Raw genomic sequence first — 18,994 nt, 5'->3', positions numbered from 1 at the left:
TTGAGTTTGAAGTAATGGAGGAGAGCATGCATGTGATAAGGTTGTGATCTGAGAGGGAAAGGAGTGTTAGTGAGTTCAGAAACAGAGCACAGTCTGGTGAATACAAGATCAAGGCAGTGGCCCTCCTGGTGAGTAGGGGAGTCAGTCCATTGGGAGAGGCCAAGAGAGGAGGTTAAAGAGAGTAGTTTAGAGGCATGGGGAGATTGTGGACGGTCAATAGAGAGATTGAAATCACCCATAATGTTGGTGGAGATGTCAGAGGATAGAAAGTGAGGAAGCCAAGCAGAAAAATCTTCCAGAAACTTTTTGGGTTGCCCAGGTGGGCGATAGATAGCTGTAACACGCAGAGAGAAAGGGGTGAAAATAATTTGAGTCATTTACCATGAGGAGGGGGGTTTCCGGGCAACCAGAAACCCCCCTGCATTTGCCTATGGAATTCTGTGGAGACTGATCCATCCTGAGCAGTGAACTCCCAAGGACTTCTCAGTGTCGGCCAGTTATAGTGTTATGAAAGAGTAGATCCTAGGACTTGCAAGACGCTGTAGAGAGGTCTGATAAAAGATCCTTGATTCTGCAAGATGCCATGAAGGACTTCAGAACTAGTTGGGAATGTAGCTGCCTTAGACTTGCTTGAAGTTGGGGGAAGCACCAGTTCTATTAGGGTGAAACTCCTTAAGCCCTCAAGAGGCGTTTCACCATTAGCAACCCCCTACTTTTTATTTAGAGCTAGTTGTGCACACCACTACTTAGTTTGCAGGATTAGCTGTAACGTAGACTTGCAGGATATGTCTGACAGACCAGGTTTGCAGGATTGTCTGAAGCATGGGCTTTTCAGGCTATTGACTGACAGACCAGGTTTCTAGGATAGACTGAAGTAGACAAAGGGGCCAGGAAGATCCGGATACAGCACAAAGAGACGAGCGCTCCTGCAGTAACAGAAGACTATAACTGGCAAGGCTAGGCAGGAGTGTCTGAGAGAAAAAGTAGAGGGGAGCCAATCTAGAGGCCGACTGAGACCAGCTCCCTACAAATTTTAAATTTTGTGCAGCTGGAGCGCTGCACATTCTCTCCGGTGGCCCAGAACCCCTCACGGCTGCCTAGCATCCCTTCTGTCTTGGAAACCGTCAGAGCAGCTTGTAACAGGATCACGTTTGCAAAGCTGCCTGCAAGCAGCTTTACAAATTTGATCCATGCCTAATGAGGACCTTATATGGAGTTCATAAATGTGCGCTCTGTATTATATGGTGTTCATTCATGGCAGTCCTTTGTAGTGGTATAAAGTGGCATCTCATCTAGCAATCGGTGCTAGGTGATTGCTACTGATACATTTTGCTTCTGTGCTTCAACTCCTGTTAAGATTTACTGTGTATTGATTTAAACTGTAATTTCTTACCATTCTCTCTACTTCAGTACCTGAAATGTTGAGCATTTCATGACTTCATTTCATATTCTAAGGGTAACAGTGGGTGGGGAAAAAGACGCATGGCTTTATAAACAAGGATTTGACTGATGTCATTGTCATATTATGCTGAAATATGTTCCAAATTATCTTCTCGCTTGCTATTAGATTTATAATCTACAGGTGTTTGGTTTTGGATTATTAAGGCCATAATGACACTAATTATAACAATCTGTTATTTTCAGATTTGAAGAACACAACACAAACAACTGAGCGCCCAAGACAAAAAGATAATGATGTAAACTTGAAAAACCCTACTCAAGCAACAGGTAGTACATTGTCACTGGAAAAACACTGGACAAGAGTCCCAGCTTTATCACCAATTACACATCCTAGAGCCAAGTGGGAACTGATGGCCCAGATTCCTCTAACTCCTTTTTAGGTCGCTTTTTTTATTTTAAATTAAACGGGAGAGGAAGGAGGCTCAACCATCGTGTTGCCTAGGACTCAATGGTTTTGGATGAAGCAGGGGGCCAGTAGGATAAATTATTAACAATGTTCTCTCTGTAAATGACTGTATTAAAGCAATCTCTAGTATGGCTCGCATTAACATAAAAATAAACTGTAGTCAATCAGATCTTAGAGCTCAACATATGAGTTTATCAACAGAATTCTCCAGACCATTAATCATGTATTCACACTCCAGTACATAAGAGATTAGCATATTTAACCCCATTACTGTACTTTATGTTGAGAGATTCTTTCAGAACTGTGATACACAGGTGTTCTTTTCTTGTTATCCGTTTGTATTATCTAAATCACTCTTCCCTTGATGATAGTATACCAACCCGGCTATTGATATCTGACTTTACTTTTGTCTGCTCTTTTGCCATTGATGTACAGATGTGTTCTCATACACTGAGCGTCTTTACGACACATGGTGCATGACACCTGGTATGGCTAAGATGTTTTGACGGGAGTAATGTACCAGATTTTTCTTAAGATTTTTCCTGATTGATTGGCAGAGGCATTCGGGAGGCGGGCCGGGTCGTAGATGTCCGGGAGTGGCGAGTCCAAGGTCTGTGTCTCGGACACAGATTTCTTGGACTCGTGAGGCCCCTTGCGACAGCCAGTCTGAGTAAGCTGAGGCTTTCTAAGCAGGCAATCTGAGTGGAACATGACGAGTGATGGTTGTGATGTTGATCCTAGGCTGCAACGCGTTAGCAGCGCTGGTATTGCAAATGTAGCAAGGAGATGTGTAACACCCTTACTGCATTTGCATTACTATGGATCTGTTATGAAAGGCAAGATCCTTGAACTTGCAAGATGCCATGGAGGACTTCAGAACTAGTTGGGAACGTAGCTGCCTTGGACTTGCTTGAAGTCAAGGGAAGCACCAGTTCTATTAGAGTGAAACTCCTGGAGCCCTCAAGAGATGTTTCACCTTTAGCAACCCCCCGCTGTTCATTTAGTGCTAGTTGCACACGCCACTACTTAGGAGAACCACATGACTTAATTCCTCCAGCAGCAGGAGCTCACCCAATAGACCAGTGATGCAGTAGGATGTTGGCAGATGCAGTCACACAGTAAGTCAGGAACGGCTTGCTTTTATATTGATGTGCAGATGTGTTCTAATACACTGGGCGTCTCTACAACACATGGTGCGAGACACCTGGCACGGCTAAGACGTTCTGAGAGGAGTAACGTACCATATTCTTCTTTCAATTTTGCCTGAATGACAGGCAGAGGCATTCTAGAAGTGGGGCGGGGACAGAGGTGTCCAGGAGTGGTGAGACCAAGGTCTGCTTCTCGGACGCAGTTTTCTTGGCCTCGTAAGGCCCCCTGGGATGGCCAGTCTGGGTAAGATGAGGTTTTCTGAGCTGGCAGTCTGAGGGGAATCCCAGTTGATCCCAGGCTGCAACGCGTTTGCAGTGTTGGGATTGCAAATGCAGCAAGGAGATGTGTAATACGTCCTACTATTATTATTATTATTAACAGTTTCTTGTATAGCGCAGCATATTCCGTCGCGCGTTACAACTAGATCAACAGTAATAGAACAAAACTGGGAAGGCCCTGCTCGCAAGCTTACAATCTATAGGGAAATAGCCATTGATACACAAGGATAGATGCTACCTATTGCATAATGGTCCACCAGATTGCTAGGTTCTTAATGGGTTGTATGATCTGATCACCCCGCAATGTTGGCCAAGTGTCAGGAGGGTGTGAGAGTAAAGAAAGACAAGATATGTGATGTTATGTATACTGTAGAGAGAGGATGTAATTAGATAGGGCAGCACTGTAGGTTATGTGGGTGGGTCTGGAATTTGATAGGCTTGTCTGAAGAGGTGAGTTTTCAGGGAATGTTTACAGGTTTGGAGACTAGAGGCAAGTCTTTTTGTGCGTGGGAGGGCATTCCACAGAGTGGGTGAAGCCCGGATAAAGTCCTGTAATTTTGAGTGTGAACAAGTAATGCGTGTGGATGAGAGACGCAGATCTTGTGCAGAGCGGAGAGGTCAGGTAGGGAGATATTTTGAGATGAGTGAAGAGATGTATGTTGGTGCAGTTTGGTTAATAGCCTTGTATGTCAGTAAAAGTATTTTATATTTAATACCGTAGAATACCGGTAACCAATGGAGGGACTGACAGAGCGGATCTGCAGACAATGAACGTCTAGCGAGGAAGATTAGCCTCGCAGATGCATTCAAAATTGATTGTAGTGGTGAGAGCCTATGTTTGGGAAGACCGGTCAGGAGACTATTACAATAATCAATACGGGAGATAATGAGAGCATGGATTAGAGATTTTGCTGTGTCTTGTGTAAGATATGGTCGTATTTTGGATATGTTTCTTAGATATATGTAACATGATCTTGAGACAGATTGAATGTGGGGAACAAAGGACAGTTCAGAGTCGAGAATGACACCTAGGCAGCGAGTTTGTGGGGTAGGGATGATTGCCGAGTTCTCAACAGTGATAGAGATATCAGGTTGGTAACTACTATTGGCCGGTGGAAATATTAAGTTTGAGGTGGCGAGATGTCATCCAAGTTGAAATGGCAGAAAGACATTCAGTGACACGGCCCAATACAGATGGTGACAAATCAGGGGAGGATAGGTAGATTTGAGTATCATCCGCATACAGATGGTACTGAAATCATTTGCATTACTATGGATCACATTTGCAAAGTTGCCTGCGAGCAGCTCTACAAATGCGATCCATGCTGAATGAGGGCCTTATATAGTTACCTAGTTTCTGAGGTTGAGAAAAGACAATTTGTCCATCGAGTTCAACCTATTTGTGGTCTCCTATGCTGTATTATTTTTAGGACTGATTTTGTCTGTTGCTAATGACAGCCGTTGTTTATTCCTTATTCCGCTTTTATAACTATAGTGCATGACTACGCACCATAACCCTGTATATCCTTATCCATTAGGAATTTATCTGGTCCATTCTTAAAGGTGTTGACTGAGTCTGCCATTACAACTCTCTCAGGCAGGGAATTCCATATACGTATTGTCCTTACTGTGAAAAATTTTTTTTGCCTCTGTGTGCGAAATCTCCTCTCCTCCTAACCTAAGCGGGTGTTCACATGTCCTCTGTGTTGATCTTACCAAAAACAGATCCCCCGAAAGCTCTGAGTGTTGTCCCCTTATATATTTGTAAATGTGGGTCATGTCCCCTCTTAGGGGGTAATTCAGAGTTGATCACAGCAGCAAATTTGTTAGCAGTTGGGCGAAACCATGTACACTACAGGTGGAGCAGATATAACATTTGCAGAGAGAGTTAGATTTGGGTGGGTTATATTGTTTCTGTGCAGGGTAAATACTGGCTGCTTTATTTTTACACTGCAAATCAGATTTCAGTTTGGACACACACCACCCAAATCTAACTCTCTCTGCACATGTTATATCTGCCCCCCCTGCAGTGCACATGATTTTTCCCAACTGCTAACTAATTTGCTGCAGTGATCAACTCTGAATTACCCCCTTAGTCTCCTCTTTTCCAGTGTAAACATGCATAGCCTTGCAAGCCTTTCCTCATATTCCAGCGTCTCCATCCCCTTAATCAGTTTGGTCGCCCGCCTCTGAACCTTTTCTAGTTCCAAGATATCCTTTTTGTAGTATGGCGCCCAAAATTGTGCACAGTATTCACGATGAGGCCTCACTAGGGATTTATATAATGGGAGTATAACACACTCATCCCTTGCATCAATTCCCCGCTTTATACATGCGAATACCTTGTTAGCCTTCTTTGCTGTAATACTACTTTTGGTACTGCTGCTTTGCTATCTATGTGAACACCTAAGTTTTATTTCCAGTACAGAATCCCCTAATTTTACCCCCTTTAGTATGTAGGTGTTATTTCTGTTCTTAATACCAAAGTGTATTACCTTACACTTGTCTGTATTGAAGCTCATTTTCCATTTTGCTCCCCATGCTTCCAGTTTAACTAAGTCGTTCTGAAGAGACTCAGCATCTCCCTCCATATTTATAACCTTACACAATTTGGCATCGTCTCCAAAAATTGACACAATGCTCTCTAGATCTACTGCTAGATCGTTAATGAAAATGTTGAACATTAGTGGTCCAAGTACAGACCCTTGTGGCACACCACTTAGTACTTCAGTCCAATTTGAAAACGTTCCATTTACCACAACGCACTGCTCCCTATTATCTAACCAATTTCTGACCCAAGTGCATATTGTGCTCCCTAGCCCTAGTTCTTTTAACTTATAGATAAGTCTCATGTGCGGTATTGTGTCAAAAGCTTTAGCAAAGTCTAAAAAGATTACATCCACCTCCTTACACTGATCAAGGTTCGCAGTAACGGTTTCATAAAAGCCTACTAAGTTTGTTTGACATGATCTATCCTTCACAAATCCATGTTGGTTCCTATTAATAACCTTATTGGCTTCAAGGAACTTCTGTATACTATCCCTTAGAATACCTTCCAGTACTTTCCCCACTATAGATGTAAGACTAACTGGTCTATAATTACCTGGTCTAGCTTTACTTCCCTTTTGGAATATCGTCACTACTTCCGCTATACGCCAGACTTTGGGAACCATGCCTGATGTAAGTGAGTCATTGAAGATCAAAAATAGTGGTCTTGCTAGTTTGGAGTGTAGCTCCATGAGAACCCTTGGGTGAATTCCGTCAGGACCAGGTGACTTATTAATCTTTTTTTAATCGGTCACAGACTACCGCCTCACTTAAATAAGCACTTAGCAGTGGGACATTATCTTTGTTGTGATTGTGTGTTAATCCCCGCACCTGGTCCTCTCTTGTGAAGACCGATGAGAAAAACTAATTTAATTTGTCTGCTATGTCATTATCGTTATTGATTAAGACTCCCAGCTTGTCCTTTAAATGGCCTATACTCTCCTTCTTTAATCTTTTGGTGGTAATAAATGTGCTGTCTGTATTATATGGCGTTCATGCACATGCTCTCTGTATTATATGGCATTCATTCATGTGTTCTCTGTATTACATGGCGGTCATAAATGTGCTCTCTCTATTTTATGGCTTTCATTCTTGTGCTCTCTGTATTATATGGTGGTCATAAACTTGCTTTCTGTATTATATGGCATTCATACACATGCTCTCTGTATTATATAGTGGTCATTATTGTGCTCACTATATTATATGGCGATCACAAAAATGAGAAGGGTGCAGTGTGTACCCAATCAGAATTGTATATATCTCTCCAAGTTCATCTTATAGTACAGTCCATTATTAACATTTTCTACATGTGTTTAATAAAATTACTATCCATTGAGGTGATGTATGAGCACTTCCAAGATTTGGAGATCCAATCTTTGGATGAAAAAAATCTCCAAATCACTGAAATACATCTGTAATGTATGGGTGCATATTGGTGCATTGGGGAATCTTGAATTTTTTTGCAATTGCTTATGTATGGATTGGTCGTTTGGTGTATTGGGGCCTTAACAGTCACCCAAATGCGTTCCTTCAGTTAATGAGAATCAATACTATTATTAATTTTCTCTATATCAAATTTTACAAAAATGTCTGATTTATCCTTTATTAGAAACAGCATTTTTGGAAGTGTAGTAAATTTCAAAATTATTATTCTTATTTGTTTTATTTATTTATTGTATGTCTGGTATATTTGCTGTTTTTTCTTGGTTAATAAGATAACAGACCACCTTTGATTAATGAGGAATATTAAATCCAGTGGCTATTACTAAATTCTGAGATTATAACTTGTACTTATTTCTTTCTTACACGCACGTGTTTCTAATCTGCCTCTTTGCGTAGCAGCATCAGATGCACCATTAGACATTAGAACAGCCCTATGGATGCTCAGGTGGATGTCAAGGTGCTGGTCAGCCCTATGGATGCTCAGGTGGATGTTATTGTCCACCTAGGGACAAATGACCTGGCTAATGCTCAACCCATGGCCATAAAATATGCATTTAGGAAGTTAGGGACTTCTCTGAAGCAGGTGGCAACCACTGTAACATTTTCAGAAGTATTGCCAGTTCACAGAGGGGAAGACAGAACTCCTCGCGTCAGAAACTTCAGTGTTTGGTTAAGGACATGGTGCAATGAGGAGAGATTTGGATTCATAGGCCATAGTCACACCAGCCTTTGCCTGCAGAGACAATACCTCTGTGTTGGGGGAGCAGATTGCTTTATTCCTATTTGGTTCACTGTCCCCCTCTGTTAGTTTAAATAGTTCTTGATGAAGCATCCAAACTGTTCAGTTAGTATTCTCGTTCCCCTTGAAGATGGGTGCAGGGCGTCACTTTTGTATAAGCTCCTATCTTGCCAGATGGTGTGACTATGGCCTATAAATCCAAATCTCTCCTCATTGCACCATGTCCTTAGCCAAACATTGAAGTTTCTGATGCAATGAATTCTGTCTTCCCCTCTGTGTACTGGCAATACTTCCTTATTGCACAATGTCCTTATCCAAAGGGAATAGGAAGCATATCCACAGCAACAGAAGATTATTGGGATCAAAGCCAAATAAACATAGGCAGACAGAAGAACATAGCTAGGAGCAGGAAAAGCACAAACAAAACTCTAAAAGCTATGTGTGCAAATGCTAGGAGCTTAGGAAATAAAATCTCAGAACTAACTGCAATAATGACGAGGGATGATCTAGATATTGTAGCAATTAGAGTAATTGTAAATGAAAATCATGACTGGGACATAGCTATACCGGCATATACTTTATTTAGGAAGGACAGAATGGGAAAAATCGGAGAAGGGGTAGCAATGTATGTGAAAAAACAAAACAAAACATAAATACTACCTTAATACAAAGTATTGAAGAAAAAACTGAGGCCCTTTGGGTGACCAGAGAAACAGGGGAGAAGTCGATTATTCGTATTGGCGTGATATACAGGCCACCAGGACAGGAAGAACTGGACAAGAACCTATTGCAGGACATAACTAAAATGGCATTAAAAGGAGAGGTAATAAACATGGGAGACTTTAATCTTCCTGATGTAAACTGGGAGGTGTCTGTTGCTAGTTCCACTAAAAGTAGAGACATTTTAAATTTCCTTCAGGGAGCATCCCTCCACTAATTGGTGAGGGAGCCCACTCGGAAAGACGCAATATTAGACTTAATACTTACAAATGGAGACAGAATATCGGACGTAAAAGTGGGTGAAAACCTGGGATCCAGTGATCTTCAAGCAGTATGGTTCAGCATGCAGACAGAGACTTACTCATCCCGTACAAAAACAAAGGTGTTGGATTTTAGGAAGGCTGATTATGTAGGGATGGGAAAATGTGTAAGCGATTCTTTGGCAGAATGGAGGAACTTGGAAGCAGTACAGGAGAGGTGGGAAACATTAAATAGTGCAATATTAAAGGCAACAGACCTTTGTATCAAAAGTGTTAGGAAAAACACAAGGAAAAGGAAGCCAGTGTGGTTTGCGAAAGAAGTAGCAAATATTGTGAAAACAAAAAAGATGGCTTTTAGGAAATATAAGCAGACACAAAATAATGAAGACAAAGAGATATATCTTGTTAGACAGAAGGAGACTAAGAAGGTAATCAGATGTGCAAAGGCACAAGCTGAGGAGAAAATGGCCCAGTCAGTGGGTAAAGGAGGCAAAACTTTTTTTATGTATATAAGCGAAAGGAGAAAAACAAATGGCGGAATTATAAAACTAAAGACGGAGACTGGGAGTCTTGTTGAGGGAGACAATGTAATAGCAGATCATCTTAATTATTTTTGCTCAGTATTCACTACTGAAAGAGGGGAAGGGGCCACAGTTAAGTTGCAGGGATATTCAGGAAAATTAAAAAGTACATTTACAGAGGAGAAGGTCCTAACAGAACTCTCAAAGCTGAAAGTGAACAAATCAGATGGGATACATCCAAGGATACTAAAATAATTTAGAGGTGCTGGTAGCATCATTGACAGAATTATTCAACCACTCATTCGCTACAGGAGTAATTCCAGAGGACTAGAAAAGAGCGAACGTAGTCCCACTACACACAAGTGGAAGCAAGGAAAAGGCAAACAACTACAGACCAGTGAGTCTTACATCAATAGTAGGGAAATTGATGGAAACACTCTTAAAAGAAAGAGTTGTAGATTATCTCAAATCCAGCAATTTACACGATCCCAAACAGCATGGATTCACTGGGGGGAGATCATGTCAAACAAATCTTATTGACTTTTTTGACTGTGTGACTAAAGTGATGGATAAAGGCGGAGCCGTGGATATAGCTCATCTAGACTTTAGTAAAGCTTTTGACACTGTTCCACATCGCAGACTGCTAAATAAACTTGGAAGCTGGGGATTGGATACTAGGATTATTGATTGGATAAGATCTTGGTTGCAGGATAGAAAACAGAGTTGTGGTAAATGGAGTGCATTCACAGGAGGGAAATGTTACCAGTGGAGTACCCCAGGGATCTGTACTTGGACCAGTGCTTTTTAATATCTTTATTGGTGACATTGCAAATGGCATTAAAGGGAAAGTATGCCTTTTTGCAGATGACACAAAGGTATGCAACAGGGTAGACACACCAGGTGGAGTTACACAAATGACTGGGGATCTAAGTAGACTAGAGGAATGGTCAAGAGTGTGGCAAATACAGTTTAATGCCCAAAAATGCAAAATCATGCACATTGGTCTCAAAAATCCAAAGGCTAAATATAGTATTAATGGCACTATACTGGAAACTACTGAGGAGGAAAGGGATCTAGGAGTCACTATTTCAGATGACTTAAAGGCAGGTAAGCAATGTAACAAAGCAATGAGGAAGGCTAGTCAAATGCTTGGCTGCATTGGGAGAGGAATCAGCAGCAGAAAGAAAGAAGTAATAATGCCACTGTATAGGTCTTTGGTACGGCCTCATCTAGAATACTGTGTTCAATTCTAGAGGCCATATCTTCAAAAGGATATTAATACATTAGAGACTGTGCAAAGAAGGGCAACTAAAATAGTGTATGGCCTACATCGCAAAACTTACCCAGAAAGACTAAAAAAATCTCAATAGGTATAGTTTGGAGCAGAGAAAGGAAAGGGGGACATGATAGAAACTTTCAAATATTTAAAGGGTTTTAATAAAGTCCAGGAGGGAAACAATCTCCAAATGAAGAGAAGCAATAGGACACGAGGACATGCACTGAGACTGGAGGGGTGGGGGGGGGGGAGCTTCAGGAGAAATTTGAGGAAAAATCACTTCACAGAAAGGGTAGTGGACAAGTGGAATAGCCTCCCATCAGAGGTGGTAGAGGCTAAGACAGTAGAGCAATTTAAACATGCATGGGATAGACATGAGGATATCCTTACAAAGAAATAAGGATCAAATAAGTTTTGAGATAAAAATATGGTTAAAAAAAAAAGGGTAGACTAGACGTAACAAGTGGTTCTTATCTGCCGTCAAATTCTATGTTTCTCAGAATGTCTTTTGGAACACGACCACCAGTGCAACTGCAACAGCATCTTTGGACGCAGGGCAGGCTGTGGCATGCCCACATTTTTTTAGCCACCCTGTTACCTCCCAGGAACACCCACAGAAATTGTCTTTCTCTGCGTACAAATTCTCATTGCGTCCTCCACTGCAGTAATCATTGGGACACGTGCACAGTACAACTCAGATGCATGCGCAGTACAAAGAACATTGCATAACTGCGCAAATATCGGCACTGCCTCAACCTCTGAATCAGGCCTCTTAATGTTTTAATTATTGTTTTTGGACTCCATTAAAATAGCGTAAAACCACTAGAGCCACTGCGAGGGTCTTCCACCTAGAACAGTTGCCTGTTGTTCCCTTAGTGAACACACTTAGGATGCCGTCAGGTCTTATACCTTCGGCAGTAGGGGCTGACACAATTGGCTGGAGACCACAGGATAGGAGGCTGGAGAAATACACAAGATATGGATAACTGAGGAATGTAGGAAAAGGGCAGTCAGGGTCAGGACCTCAGCTGTTGCAGATGGTACACAGTGAGATGGTATGGAGCACTGTGCAGCTGGAATCCACTTGCAGGCTGAGTGCAGGATATTACACTGAGGAGTAACCAGGGGGTTAACAAGACAGGCAAGGGTACAGACAAGACAGGTAGACCAGGCTTTTCAGGCAGGCAGTGTTTCCACCAAACGGGCAGAGTATCCACAGGACAAGCATCGGAATCTTAATCACATCAGCATTAAAAATATAGGTTGTGATAAATTTGCCCATACAGTAAGTACTTCCTCCTCACATTGGATTGTGTTAACGCTTGCTTCTCAAGAAAGTGGCGTGTTATTCTGCAGCCTTATGCATTTCACCGAAAAGCTATGTGTAGAGCAATACTAAAGAACTTTTTGTCAATTGAGTATGGATTATAATATACTGTACATTTTGTAATATTAAATGTTTCTCTCTGTTCTCTACTTATTACAGATAATGCTCAGAATCAAAATCTCAATTATTTGTTCTTTTTGCTGCTGCTACTACTTATCATCCCAGCATGGCTGTTTCGGGGGAAAATTGGAAAAGGTATAATTTGTACTAATTTATTATATACAGAAGCATCATTACCTTTTTTTAATGCCTGTATATGAATTATACAGAACTAAGGAGAGGGGGACACTAAACCTCACACATTTGTTCATTGGCTTCTAATCACAACAATAAATATGCCTTTTAGCCCACCTCGGGTGAGTAGAATCCCAAATGCTACCGGACCTCTTAGATACTGTCCTCTGCCATTTTATATAATGTACAGTAAGTTATTTATATACAGTACAGAGGCAGCAACCAACAGATAGGGACTCGCACAACAAAATACTAAGTATTATATGACTCTAGGTATATTACCCTGTAGCGATGGAAGTGGGTGGTCAAGTGGACACATGACTTTGTAAACAAGGGTCCCACTGCTGTCAAGGTCACATTCTGGTGAAAAATGTCCCCATTGCTCTTCTCAGTTGGGGAGAGATTATCAAAGCATCTAAAAAGGTCCAATAGAGATGTTGCCCATAACTAGCTTCATAGTTATAATTTTATAAAATGTACTACATGAATGATAGCTAGAAGTTGATCAGTTGCAATGGCCAACTTCACTTGTCCTCGTAAGAATATTTGATTAATCTGCCCGTTGCTCATATGTTTATCACCAATGTGTATTTGGTGATTAAGGTTCTTAAATATAATGTGTTGTTATTGACAGTTTGCAAGAAGAAAACATGGACAGCCAAGAGTAACTTGAAACATCCTACTCAGGAAACAGGTAGGGCATCCTCAGTGGGAAGACAGTGGACAGGAGGCAGAAGCAGATCATCCATTAGACCAGTGCCTAAGGCCCGGTGGGCGCTGAGGGTGCCAGATTATTTTCTTTTATGTTGATGAGGGAAGAAATCCTGCTGGCATGTTATAAAAGCTCCTCTGTTAGAAGCTATATTTATGATATTCTTCTGTAAAATCACTTGTGTGTGTTTTTCTTGTAACTGATGAAGAAATGAAGGAGTAAGTTAAGCTGTTAACTATTATGGGGGCATTATTAAAAGATTATATATATTTTTTCTCTGCTCATCACAATCCCCATCACATAAACTAAACCGGTGATATGCTCCATAATAACACCAATAAAATCCTGAGGCACATAACCAACATTCACAATGAGCAGTAGTAATCTTTTAATATCCCCAAAATGTACAATATTTCTATCTTACGGACAAGAGCCAAACTACAGAAATAGGATACAGTAGTTATTAAGGGTAGAAAAGCGGATCTCAGTGGATCTCTGAGGCACATAACCAACATTCACAATGAGCAGTAGTAATCTTTTAATATCCCCAAAATGTACAATATTTCTAGCTTACGGACAAGAGCCAAACTACAGAAATAGGATACAGTAGTTATTAAGGGTAGAAAAGCGGATCTCATGACTTTAGTAATGGAGCAGATCTCAGTGAGTGGGCGTGACTATTACAATGGAGCAGATCTCAGTGGGTGGGCATGCCTTTACTAACAGAGTGGATCTCAGTGGGTGGGTGTGACTATTAATAAATCAAATCTAGGTTGGTGGGTATGACTAGTAACGGAGCTGATTTCTGTGGTTGGGTGTGACTAGTAACAGAGCTGATTTCTGTGGGTGTGACTAGTAATGGAGCAGATCTCAGTGGGTGGGCATGACTAGTAACGGAGCAAATCTAAGTGGGTGGGCGTGACTAGTAACGGAGCTGATTTCTGTTGGTGGGTGTGACTAGTAACGGAGCTGATTTCTGTGGGTGGGCATGACTAGTAACAGCAGATCTCAGTGGGTGGGCATGACTAGTAACGGAGCAGATCTCAGTGGGTGTGCGTGACTAGTAACGGAGCAGATCTCAGTGGGTGGGCATGACTAGTTACAGAGCAGATCTCAGTGGGTGGGCATGACTAGTTACAGAGCAGATCTCAGTGGGTGGGCATGACTAGTTTACGGAGCAGATCTCAGTGGGTGGGCATGACTAGTAACCAGAGACGTGTGGTGAGCTAAATGGCTCAGGAGGCACTGGCTGCAGCCAATGTATGAGCCAAAGGGAGCATCTGGGCATTATACACAGGTGTAGCAGTATAAACTCCTAGAAATTTACTGAGTTTTGATCAGAGATGTGCGGAAAAGAAAGACAGGTGAGGCACTGCCTCACCTACCATAGACTTTTTACTCCACAGTTTTGGCTATAAAAAATATTAGAATAATACAAAAGATATTTCACACACATTCTTTTATATTTCATATTCTTTATACAGTCAAAACTCTATCTCGAACGATAGTATAACAAGAAGGACTCTGCCTCACCCCACCGCACGTCACTGCTAGTAACGGAGCAGATATAAGTGGGTGGGCATGACTAGTGTTGGAACAGACCTCAGTGTTTACACCGGGCTTCCAGTCGCATGCAATTCAGTGGATATATTTATTTTCTTAGTAACTAACTGAGAAACCTGAAGTGGATAGAAATAAAATATTTCCTGCTAGTCCATTCCATCGCTTCAAATTTTTATGTTTTCAGTCAATTGAAAATGGAGTAGATCCCCAGGGGGGTATGTTTACTTAAGTGCGGGTTTACAGAAGTGGAAATGTTGCCCATAGCAACCAATGAGATTCTACCTATTATCCTCTAGAAAATGCTAGATAAATAAATAGAATCTGGCTGGTTGCTATGGGCAACATATTCACTACTTTAAACCTGCACGTTAGTAAATATGTCCCCCTGTCTCTTATTAATGTTACTGTATTTTCTTTTCTTAGAATCCGATTCAGCTGTGAATGAACAGATAACCATAAAACAAAATTATTTAAATGGAATCACTATTCCTAACAGAAGCCAGGTAAGCAGGATGTTTTTATTTTATAATATACCTTTTACTCATAGTTGCCGACTTCTGGGCTGCTCTCTCCGGGAGAGAGCAGCCCGTCGGCTCAGCAGGGGGGGCTGGCAGTCAGGTGATGCGACAGGGGGGCGGGCCGGAGGCGGAATGGGGGCGTGCCGGAGGCTGAACAGGCGTGGCTTCTGGAACGCATCATTTAAGCCACGCCCCCCACTGTGTAATGCTGCGATTACCGGCATTACACAGCAGGGGGGCGTGGTTGCGATTACGCGATTCAACAAGAAACGCGTCATCGCCTGCCCGGACTGCCCACTTTCCTTGTTAAGTGGGCGGCGTGCAGGGGGTGACCCCTGTAAATCGGGAGACTTGCCTGCTCTTCCGGGGGGCAGGGAGGGTCACCCGTTTTTCGGGAGCCTCCCGGCCATTCCGGGAGGGTAGGCAAGTATGCTTTTACTATTTCATTTCTTTATTGCTGGATGTGAATGTTCCATTTCTTTCATAGTGGTGGTTTTATCCCTGATATTTTTTTTTAAAATTTTTCTGCTGTACATTACACACAGACATTGTCAGCCAAGTGCCGCTGTGTTAGTATAATACAGTCGGGGTGAAATGCACTGAACACTTTTAATACTGATTGCAGATAAAGTACTATAAGTGTGAAGATGATGATGAGCAACGAGAAGAGGTACAATCTCAATTAAAGGTAAGTTATATATTATAACCCTCAATCAACGTAAATTGTACTCCATCATGTACAGTAGTTTACAAATTGTATTTTCGGGGAGGAAGAGGGGGAGGTAATTTGACTAACTGGTAGGGGATTGCTAGTGTGTCAAGTAAAAGATTGTGTAGTATGGAGGAAATGCTTTAAGGCAGGGGTGTCAAACTCAAATTCATCGGGGGCCGCATCAGCAGTTTGGTCCCCATCAAAGGGCCGGTTGTATCTGTAGGTCTATGTGTCCACTCTTTATTATCATAAATTACATGAAGAGAGAGGGGGGGCAGAGGAGCGAGAGAGAGGAGGAGCAGCACTTTCCACTTGTACAACAATAGTATTGCATTTTCCTGCCTGGCATCAGTAGTGCTTACAATCAGGGGCTGTCACTGTGCATGGAGATGGCTGCCAGTGACTCTATGCATCCCTCCCATGAACTTTTGGCGCTGGTGACAATCAGGACCGGGGTGTAACAGCCAGGTGTCCGTGTGAACAGCAATAGAGAGAGGGACTTGGAATAGTTAAACAAGTCGGGCACATGCAGCATTTGAGTCTATGGTGGAGGAGCTGAAAGCAGAGCATCTCCTTCTCCCCCTCCGGCCGGGAGTCGGGACCCGAGTCACTGACTGTGCAGTGACTGTCTTAATGCACAGGGCTCCGGGGCACTGGTGGTGGGCAGACAGGCGCAGCGTTGGTGGCGGCATTAAATGAGTCAGTGAGACTCATTGTAATGCCGGAAGCTCGGGGACCTGAACCAGCCCCCACCGCGGGAACAGTCAGCCCCCCTGTCACCGCTGATTGTAACAGCTCAGAGCTAAAGCAGCATCACCACCCGGAGCTGGCCGCGGGATCACGGAGTACCCAGCCCCGATCCCCGGCTGCGGAACACTGGCAGCTCTCAGACCCCAACACCCTCCTCCAGCCGCAGGTTATCCACTGTCCGAAGCACAACTCACCAAATCGAGGAGAGCTGCGCCATCAAGTCCGCACTGGCAAGGCTCCACCTCCTATTTTTAAAGTTTGCAGCCGGGCCACAGAGCCATCAATCAATCTGGCAGGCTAGGGATTGGCTGCAGCAAAGCGCGTCCCACGGACCCACCCATGTTTGAAATGTGAGTCCGCGGGCCATCAGACGAGGTCTGGCGGGCCGGATTTGGCCCGCGGGCCTTGTGTTTGACACCTGCTTTAAGGTATGTGGCTTGGTGAAAATAGGTAAGTCTAATTTTCTGTTGACAAAAAAATAAAAAGTTAGCATGCACACCAAAAATGTCCACAGCTAATAGAATATGGTTTGTCAAAACTGATGCGGTGAACATCAGCCTCAGAATTTCACATCATCGCCTCATTATACTCACATCCCTAGAATTATTTCAGCAAGCACCGATATTGCCTCATTATAAATGCCCTCATTCCGAGTTTATCGCTAGCTGCTGTTGTTCGCTGCGTAGCAATCATTTTAAAAAACAGCAAAACTACGCATGCGTATGAGCCACAATCCGCATGCGTTGCGTATGGGTACAAAGCATCGTTGTTTTGCACTGCTTCTAGCAACGATTCCATTCGCACAACCGATTGCAAGGAGATTGACAGGAAGTGGGAGTTTATGGGTGTCAACTGACCGTTTTCTGGGAGTGTTTGTAAAAACGCAGGCGTGTCCAGGCGTTTGCAGGGCGGGTGTCTGTTGTCAATTCTGGGACCTTCGTCGCAGCAATCATCGCACAGGATAAGTAACTACAGGGCTGGTCTTGTTTTGCACAAAATGTACGAAATGTACAGGCGTTCGCACTCTTGCAAAGCGAAAATACACTACCCCGTGGGTGACGACTATGCGTTTGCACGGCTGCAAAAAGTAGCTAGCTAGTGATCAACTCGGAATGACCCCCAATGTCTTATAGCAGTGCCGTAACTAGACATTTTAGTGCTGTGTGCAAGATACAGCATCGGCAAGACACCCCCCGCCCCCTCTTATATTTAATATAGGGCCAGTGCACATCGTAGGGGTGTGGCTTCATGGAGAATGGGCATGGCCACAAGATAATACAAATTCAGTCTCCATTATTCAAATTACACGGAACAGTATGCCAGTTACACACATTACACCAGGTAGAGCCCTGTCACACATGCCAGGTAGAGCCCCTAACATACATTAGGCCAGGTAGAGCCTCTGTCACAAATTACGCCAGATAGAGGGCCCTTTACACATTACGGCAGGTAGAGTCCCCGTTTTACACATTACGGCAGGTAGAGTCCCCGTTTTACACATTACGACAGGTAGAGTCCCCGTTTTACACATTACGACAGGTAGAGTCCCCGTTTTACACATTACGACAGGTAGAGTCCCCGTTTTACACATTACGACAGGTAGAGTCCCCGTTTTACACATTACGGCAGGTAGAGTCCCCTTTTACACATTACGGCAGGCAGAGTCCCCTTTTACACATTACGGCAGGCAGAGTCCCCTTTTACACATTACGGCAGGCAGAGTCCCCTTTTACACATTACGGCAGGCAGAGTCCCCTTTTACACATTACGGCAGGCAGAGCCCCCTTTTACACATTACGGCAGGCAGAGCCCCCTTTTACACATTACGGCAGGCAGAGCCCCCTTTTACACATTACGGCAGGCAGAGCCCCCTTTTACACATTACGGCAGGCAGAGCCCCCTTTTACACATTACGGCAGGCAGAGCCCCCTTTTACACATTACGGCAGGCAGAGCCCCCTTTTACACATTACGGCAGGCAGAGCCCCCTTTTACACATTACGGCAGGCAGAGCCCCCTTTTACACATTACGGCAGGCAGAGCCCCCTTTTACACATTACGGCAGGCAGAGCCCCCTTTTACACATAACGGCAGGCAGATCTCCATTGTATACATTACCGAATGATCCATGTTTAGCATATTTAAATGCAGCTAAATTAAGCACTTAACATATTGAGCTTTATCCACAAACTTGTGACCTCTATAATAAATAGTGAGGTGTCCATATCATTAAATGAAGAGATGTGTGTGTGTAGTTTGCTTTTAAATGATAACGTGATCAGGAATAATGTGTTTGCGTGAGTTAATACATTAGACAAA

At 43.0% G+C, this 18,994-nt stretch overlaps 1 protein-coding gene across 1 annotated transcript in view; it reads left to right on the top strand.

The window, feature by feature from the left end:
- Positions 1–18,994, top strand: part of LOC134981320 (uncharacterized) — a 116,802-nt gene that overhangs the window by 67,549 nt on the left and 30,259 nt on the right. The window contains exons 5-9 of the mRNA XM_063948663.1: positions 1,645–1,728; positions 12,287–12,382; positions 13,056–13,115; positions 15,120–15,199; positions 15,840–15,902. Of these exons, the coding sequence (XP_063804733.1) occupies positions 1,645–1,728; positions 12,287–12,382; positions 13,056–13,115; positions 15,120–15,199; positions 15,840–15,902 (383 nt within the window). The remainder of the gene's footprint in view (positions 1–1,644; positions 1,729–12,286; positions 12,383–13,055; positions 13,116–15,119; positions 15,200–15,839; positions 15,903–18,994) is intronic.

This window comes from Pseudophryne corroboree, chromosome 12, assembly GCF_028390025.1.
Source record: "Pseudophryne corroboree isolate aPseCor3 chromosome 12, aPseCor3.hap2, whole genome shotgun sequence".
NCBI lineage: Eukaryota > Metazoa > Chordata > Amphibia > Anura > Myobatrachidae > Pseudophryne > Pseudophryne corroboree.
This window is presented reverse-complemented; position numbering and strand designations above follow the sequence as displayed.